At 39.9% G+C, this 8,349-nt stretch overlaps 1 protein-coding gene across 1 annotated transcript; it reads left to right on the plus strand.

The window, feature by feature from the left end:
* Positions 1 to 933: 933 nt before the first annotated feature.
* Positions 934 to 8,020, plus strand: LOC124297817 (uncharacterized). The gene is made up of 17 exons (XM_046749136.1): positions 934 to 1,058; positions 1,163 to 1,469; positions 1,860 to 2,162; positions 2,229 to 2,319; positions 2,410 to 2,555; positions 2,651 to 2,707; positions 2,799 to 2,883; positions 3,110 to 3,306; positions 3,572 to 3,633; positions 3,866 to 4,021; positions 5,170 to 5,353; positions 5,494 to 5,766; positions 6,039 to 6,294; positions 6,747 to 6,886; positions 7,136 to 7,192; positions 7,300 to 7,384; positions 7,471 to 8,020. The coding sequence occupies exons 1-17, from the start codon at positions 979 to 981 to the stop codon at positions 7,659 to 7,661; spliced, it is 2,670 nt and encodes an 889-aa protein (XP_046605092.1). The 5' UTR covers positions 934 to 978; the 3' UTR covers positions 7,662 to 8,020.
* The last annotated feature ends 329 nt before the right edge of the window (positions 8,021 to 8,349 follow it).

The raw sequence follows: 8,349 nt of genomic DNA on the forward strand, positions 1-8,349 counted from the left end.
CAATGACGCGAAAGTGCAGGAAGCTCATCATAAATTATGGTGTCACATAAGACGTTGACTATTCAATATCCATCACGACGCTGCAGGTACTAACATTATTCCCATTATTATTTGTGAAGGACAAGACTGATCAAAAAATAAGCCTGCAGAAGAGAGCGGTTAAAATTCGGTGTGTATATTCAGTATACCAATCTAAATAATTTGGCGTTTCAGATTTTCGAAAGTTCATTTTCCCTTAAACCTGAAACATCGGTTAGAATGGCGGCTATTATTTCTGACATGTACGTTTGCAGGGTGGCTCCCCGTTAAAGAAGCGTCATTTCTTCAAAGTAATACCACTTGACCCATTTCATACATACGTTTTCACTGCTGCAGAGTTATGAAAACCCAGGAGCGTTGCAGCTGATAGCGATCGAATGTGGACTTCTTATGTCTCTTGCAACGTTGCTTCAACGTTGCTTCAAAGGCAGCGATATGAATTTTGTAATTACCTTATCGGAACGATAACCTATATTACAGGTCATTGTATTGCAACTGTAATATGTCCCTTCTGTGGTGCAACACTCTCGTCAAAAGATACACACATGATTTTACCACAACATAATGAATCCGAAGCATTTAAAATCAAAGAGAATCCGGTGAGCTAAGCTCACGTTTACTGCCAATTACATACTTCAGTTGAACTAACTATTCTGCGAAAATTTTTGGACGTACAACGATGTATTGTAATTGCGCATTACGACGTATTTCATAGTTGCCAAGTGTTAAAGAACAACAGCGGAAGTGACTTGTAACCCGAATGTTTGCGATGAAGATTATTCAGAGCTACCCTGATATCGACTTCTGTTTTGCTCCAGATGCTAATCTCTCAACGATACTGTTTAGTTCAGATAAGCGGCCATTCGTAAAGATCGAAAAACGATATCGCCGAGTATATAACAATGTGTGAAAATTCATCCAGAGTCAGACACCAGCAAGATGCAATTGCTGTTTCTACTCCTCGCTGTTGGCGCGGCCGTGGCTGTCCCTGTGGAAGAACAGGTTCCCTCGCTGGAAGGGTACGCAGATTCTTTGTTCTTATAAACTTACAAACCAGTAATAAGTTCACCTCAAAAATAAGGGTATAAACACTTCGTCCAATCTATTAAAATTTTCCTTACAGAGCCAAAGTCTACCGTTTGATCGCAGATACGGACGAAAAACTATCAGCACTCCTTGCTTACGATGGTCACGAAGGATATGACATCCTGAAGGCTGGTCACGCTCTTGGAGACGAGATCCATTTATTGGTAACCGCCGACAACGTCGAGGCCTTCGAAACCATCTTAGATGAGAATGAAATCGACAACATGGTTATGACTGAAAACGTTCAGGCCGCCGTCGACGAAGAAGCGACTCGTCAAAGCACTGCATCCACTGCTCGTTTAGACGGCCGTATTTCGTTCGAGGCTTACCAACGTTATGGCGACGTAAGATTTTAAAGTTTATAAGAGCAACTGATACTGGGTTTAACGTGGCTTAAAGAAAGGATCTTAACGTGTTCCACTAATGGCCGTTTTCTACATACTGAATTCAACCTAAACAAATATCTAATGAAAGTCGACCTGAACTTCTTTATATCTCTTAATTTGTTTTGCAGCATTACATTGAAAATACCGTTTAAAACATCCAACATCTCTAACTTAAATAAGTCCACCACTATCGAGTTACTACCGTCGTTGTCAAAACTAGCGAACCTATTCTAATGCACTGAAAATCCTTCCATCTTATATCTGCACGTCAATAATGTACCGTATGAAGTGCGCTCTGGATTCGAACCATGATCAGCAGAATCGTAACCAACATTAATGTTCCTGCAGATAGCTGACTATTTGGCAGAGATCGCGGAGAGCTACAGTGATGTGGCCAGTCTTGTTGAAATCGGTACCTCTTTCGAAGGACTGAGCATCTACGGTTTGAAAATATCATCGGGTGGTACCGGCAAGCCTGCAATTTTGATCGACGGTGGTATTCATGCGCGTGAATGGGCTGCACCTGCTACGGTAACTTACATCATCAACCAGCTGATCGAAGAAGCCACTAACTCTGATCTATTCGAAAACGTCGACTGGTACATATTCCCAGTCCTGAACCCCGACGGTTACGAATACACTCACACCACCGTAAGTTTGGAGTTAGAAATTTCGGGCTCACTTTCTATATGGTAAATTTTATATTCTCGGTTCCAGTACCGTCTGTGGAGAAAAACACGCAGCAGCATAACCGGAAACCTTTGCCGCGGTACCGACCCCAACCGTAATTTCGGATACTACTGGATGTGTAAGAATTACCTCAGCCAATGAAAATGGGATACTTAGACAAGGTGTGACTGCGCAATTAGTTAATAAATATCGATATGCTTGTTTTCAGTGACCGGTGCTTCCTCCGCTTCGTGCAGCGATACTTACGCTGGACCCGAAGCATTCTCCGAATTGGAAACTCAAGCTCTACGTGACTTTGTCCTGGCCAACAACGACACTATCAAGTTATACCTGACCTTCCATTCTTACGGAAACGTAAGAATCACCTATACCCGAAGCTATTAGGCCACTTGTTACATAAGATGCTCAGCAAGAGCAAAGCATTACTTTAATTGCTTGTTTTCTTACAGTATTTCCTCTACCCGTGGGGATACACCTCGGAACTGCCGGATAACGAGGAGGAGTTGGTAAGTTTTCCCCGATTTTAATTCGTTCGAACTATTTCCACGAAAAAGTCCAATGAATCTTTGTAACAAAATCAACGCGCTCCTTTTGCAGAGGACTCTCGCTGAGGCCGCTGATGAGGCTCTCTCCACCCTCCGTGGAACCCGCTACACCATTGGAACTTCCACCAACGTATTGTGTACGGGGAAAAGTTTACAATTTCAACATATTAACAAGCTAATGTCATTAAGAAAATCGAATATCTATATTGATGTGTGAATGGCTGGAAAGTTGTCTCAACTATTAAGTAGCTGTCATTCAATCTTTCTCCTACATCCAAAAACTTGAAAGAAAAACTTTTGGGCAATACAACCGTATTTTATATAATCAGTATTTTAAATAGTGTAAATATTTGAATGTCCCAGATGCTGCTGCCGGCGGAAGTGACGACTGGGTGAAGGGCGTTGCCGGTGTCGAACTGGCCTACACCCTGGAATTGCCGGGTGGTGGAAATTTTGGATTTGATCTTCCAGCATCTGAGATCGTCCTCGTTGGTCAAGAGACCTTCTTAGCTATTCGTGTCTTCGGTGAATACATCGAGAACAAATTCGTTAGCTCCAAGTAATAACACAACGCACTAATACGATTCTTCGTGGTCAAACTGCCTTCTCTACCAAAAGACGTTGAAGATATCAACATACAGTCAACCTCCAGACTGAATGTTCTTCATAAAATGACAATGGCCCCGTAAAAGATAAACGATCAATCTTATCTCGTATACGAGCGCGTGCCGAAGAAGAATAAATTGTTAGCTTCTGGCGCTACAGAATGTCTTATGCGATGAAATAAAAACATTCCTGCTCTAAAACCATACCGAATTCTTCCAGTCCAATTGCACCAAAGTCTTACCAATAAACAATACGACGGCTATGCAGCAACAAATAATCAAGTAAACAATCGGGAATGAATTATACGGAGCGTAAGCAGCTGGCGAACGCGGGTGAATTTTTTCATTACAGGTATGCCAAATTGCATTTGTTCGCATTCGTTGCCTCTCGACGATTATCGTTATATATCGGCGAGGTGGTCAAGGTAAATAGATGACGATAACGGTTGATATCGGTTAGCAACGTTTCTCGCACGATTAGCATTCATAATTGAAAAACCCATTAAAATTGAACATTCTTCCGCGGTCATGTGATGCTGCAGTCGACTCAGCGTCTGCGTCAGTGTGCAATGATGCCCCGACAGCAGGAGAAGTTCCAGAAAATACTCCACGCGACATTCGTCTGCTTAAATCTCTTTGTCGCCTTCAATCATGCCGGCGATTACAATGGGTAAGTTAATTTTGAAGACTGGATTTTCCAAATTTGGCATTAAAGAATTTGGCTACAAGTCACCGAACCAAAAAAAAAAAAAAAAAAACAGCACAAATAATAAAAGGTCTCAAATGCGTTGGCGCAACTCTAAAATGACTACACGAATGCGAATTAGTTGTCTGTACGGATGATCAGCGGCTGTTTATTGCTTCAATTATCTACGTTTCTTTTTTTCTTTCTCTCTTTTTATCGCTCCATCGAACATAGATATGAAGTCTTTGATTAATTATTTTCCTACCTATAATTGAATTGCATTATTTATTCTAGTCGGAGGTTAAGTAATTAATTGATTTAATGTGACGCTGATAATGGGGTGACCCAAACTACCCAATTTCCAAGGATGAATCAGGGACAAGGGCCTCAGGACCGAATTTTTGATTTACCGATGACTCAAAGTGGGATAAAAGTGAAAGGAAATCACGAAGGAATAATGTGCAATTGGTTGGATAAAAAACAGAACGCGTGTTTAATTAAATGATTGAAAATTCATATTTATATGCGACAAAATGTCGCTTTTTGCGTTTGGCAGAATTTCATTTTGTTTTCAAAGTCCATTGAAAGATCACCATTCAAATAAAAATAACACGTTTAAAATTTCCTTCGTGCACTACTCCGCATATGATCCATTTCATCGTATAAACAACTCAGAAAGTAAGGTGATGTGCAACGAATATGAAAGTATTGTAAAAGTGTAACGCAATATATGCTCACATACTTGAAGGTCTGACCAATATTCCTATATAAGGAAATGTTCTGCACATGAACCGCTTCTTTTATTTAATAATTCTTAAAACGATAAATAATTATCGTTTATAATTGAGAAATTTCAAATCCGCAACAGATGTTATTCACGATTTTCTACGATACTATTCTACACTATTATAACTAATATACTATTAATGAATAAACCGTTTTTCTACATCGGAAAAACATGATCATGTAATGTATCCGTGCATTCAGAATTAATTACGGCAAGCTGGTTGGTTCGGAATAAAACCTCACCTTACTTTTAAACCGTTCTTCTTTCACACCTACAGCTATAGTTTATATCTACCTGATACTCATTGTCAGCGAGATGTAAGTGACAAATAGAAGTACGTTTACAGCTACATGGTGTATCAGTTGTCCCCGAACACGTCAGAGAAAATTGCGGTATTGAAAAGCTTGGAAAGCGTAACAGGATATGACTTTTGGCAAGAACCTGGGCGCAAAACCAGCCACTTGATGGTAGCACCGGAGCAGCAGCACGAATTCGAAAAACGGATGGCTGCATCGCAGATTCAAACAACCGTTAGTCTCTATTGAATTGTCCTTTAGTGCGGGAATTGCAAAATTGTCTAATTTCAAAAACACGTCCCAATGTGACAGGGTCGGAAAATATTGCAAAACTGTTTCGCAGACGACACCATTAACGTGAATTTACTTTCAAGATCGCCATAAACAACGTCGCAGAGCATCTGCGGAAAGATGGAACGTATCGCGACGGTCAAAAGGAAAAATCTAACAAAGGTACCCGAGGTAGGTTCCTTCGACCCGATTGGAAAAATTTTTCATTCGAACGATATCTAAAATACAATGATATGTTGAGACTGGTTAATGGCGTCGTGGCTAAAAAATCTACAGCGAACGTCATCACGATAGGGCAAACCTATCAAGGGCGGAAAATGATCGCCGTCAAACTATCGACTTGTGACAATAATCCGGTAAGTAAATGAGGGAACAACTATCGGTCCAGAGCTGATTATATGTAGTCAGAGAAAATCAAAGACCTTGTTATATCGTTCCGTTTATAGAATAGACTGTATAAAAAAAAATCGCCAAATTTTTTGTCAAAAATTAAGTCGAAAATATTGTTACAAATGACAAAAGAAAAAAGATGCATCTTTTTTTCGTCACTCCTGACAATATTTTCGATTTGATTTTTGAAAAAAAATAGTCTCTCTTTTTATACAGCCTATTATACATGATACGACAGGTAATCCTGATAGATGGAGGAATTCACGGCCGCGAGTGGGCCGCACCGATGTCTGTTCTCTATATACTGCAGAAGCTCATCGACGACGACGAAGTGATTAAAAAGTTGACCTTTTACATAATCCCTCTCCTTAATCCTGATGGCTACGAGTATTCCCGACGGAAAGACCGCTACTGGAGAAAGACAATGTCCAAGACTCCCTTTACCAAGTGTCGAGGAGTTGACGGCAACAGGAACTTTGATTCTCATTGGAACGGTAGGATTTTTAGTGAGCGAATGTTTCATCCACTGTAAACATTCTCCATCTACATTGTATACGGAATTAAACACTCGAATCATCATTTAGAACAATATCCGATTGCTTTTCATTGAATAACTTTTGGAGAGCATAAATGTTGACGCCTTTGTTGACTATCAGTATCCGAAATTTTTCAGCTATTGTATTATAGAGAGCTTCGCGTCAAGTGCAAGCTCATTGTTGGATCAGCTCTGATTTATACGCACGATAATTGCTCTATTGAAAATTGTGAGAAACAGATCAAGTTCGGTACAGCAATTGATACCGCAGATAATAGTAACCGTGGATTTGAAATTTTAAACCAAATGAACGAAAGGCAAGAGAAAAAGGCAATCCCGACACACAATCTTACACTTTATAACCAAGTGTATAACTCTACAAAAGATTCAATAATTCGAACGTATTTCAAGAATCCGGAACCGAGGGTGACCCTTGTTCGCAATTGTACTCGGGACCCGAACCATTTTCCGAATCCGAAACACGAGCTTTACGAGATCTAATAACTTCAGTGAGGCCTGTCATGTACATCACGTTTCACAGCTACGGAGGCGTGAGTATTCTTGCCAATACTTGTTTCTCGGTTCCTCGATGAAAAATTCAATCAAACTTCAATTGTTGAAACAGATTTTTTTTCGTCTACAAGATAAAACTTAGGATCAAATTCGAAAGTAAAAACCTGTTCATTTAATCACTAGGATAGTTTCGACGGTAAAAATTATATTGGTTATCATCTCATATTGAAAAAATAACGTGTGATATCCCTTTCTTGGTTGCGCTTTTCGGTTCACGTCTTTTTCAGCTAATCCTTTACCCCTGGGGCTACGCCCCTGATCTACCAGACAATTGGCCGGAATTGGTAAGAAACGATATCGACTACTACCTCTCTCACATATTTAACCATTAAAAAACATATCGATTAACTAATCAAGTGTGCTTTAACGCATTATGATAATTTCCTTCAAGCATTTATTAGGGAAGAAAGCAGCCGATGAAGTGAAAAGGCTCTTCAACACGGAGTACGTTGTTGGCGCCTCAACGAACTTATTATGTAAGAAAATTTAAAACTATACGAACCGAAATTTGATTACAAAACGTTTAAATTTTAACCAAAATAAATCGAACCTTATACCACAGACCCGGCATCCGGTGGCAGCGACGATTGGTCTATGGAAAAAGCTGGAGTACAATTAGTTTACTGCATAGAACTAGAAGATTTTGGATCAAAATTTGAGCCGTCACCGAACGAACTAAAGGAGATCGTCCAGCACGCTAATACGCTCGTGCAAGTTTTCACAAAGCATGTGGAAGAAAACTACGCGTCTTAATATCAATTAAATGGCGAATGAGGGAAAAAATTAGACGAAAAACTAGATAAGTGCGAATAAACACTTATTTACGTTTTTCGATTTTCTTGCGTCCTCTCTTACCTTACAATAGCAAGCATTTGTTAGAATTAAAAAAAATACCTCCACGATATTCATAAAATATTAATTAAGTCATACACCAATCAATTGTTTGTATGTACAAGTATTGTTTGGGACAGTGAAACAGCTCACGTACGTATATACTGCTGTTTGTTTTTGCAAAATTGTATAACTGGTCAAAATGGAGTTGAAACTTACCTCAATCCTTCACTGCAAGTTCCATGAAGCGGTCGTTGTCCATTTCTCGTTGTGGATTTCACTGTCACAGTCTTCTTTTTCCGTTTTATCGTTAGAACGATCGTCAATTGTTAACGGCATTTCGATTCAACAACATTCCAACGCCACGGCACAACCGTTCATATTTTATTGCTTAACCCCGAATCCCGGCAGAAGTTATAACTTGTCACTTGCAACACGCCGAACACCCGATAAACACAAAAGCGAACTTGGCTCGCAGCATTCACGAAAATCAAAGATACGCGTACAAACCTGAATCCGTACACGACAGCTAACACTGCCGAATTCATTCGGCTTCAAGACGCTTCTGATCACTTCCCAAACTTATCAGGGTATCGCATACCTACAATGT

Source organism: Neodiprion virginianus, chromosome 2, assembly GCF_021901495.1.
Source record: "Neodiprion virginianus isolate iyNeoVirg1 chromosome 2, iyNeoVirg1.1, whole genome shotgun sequence".
NCBI classification, from domain to species: Eukaryota; Metazoa; Arthropoda; class Insecta; order Hymenoptera; family Diprionidae; genus Neodiprion; species Neodiprion virginianus.

Excerpts from the sequence above, each read along its gene's own strand:
- LOC124297817 (XM_046749136.1), top strand. The coding sequence starts at position 979 with ATGCAATTGCTGTTTCTACTCCTCGCTGTTGGCGCGGCCGTGGCTGTC. Across the intron at positions 5,354-5,493 it reads CATCGCAGATTCAAACAACC|ATCGCCATAAACAACGTCGC; the intron begins GTTAGTCTCTAT and ends TTTACTTTCAAG. Across the intron at positions 7,385-7,470 it reads CGCCTCAACGAACTTATTAT|ACCCGGCATCCGGTGGCAGC; the intron begins GTAAGAAAATTT and ends CTTATACCACAG.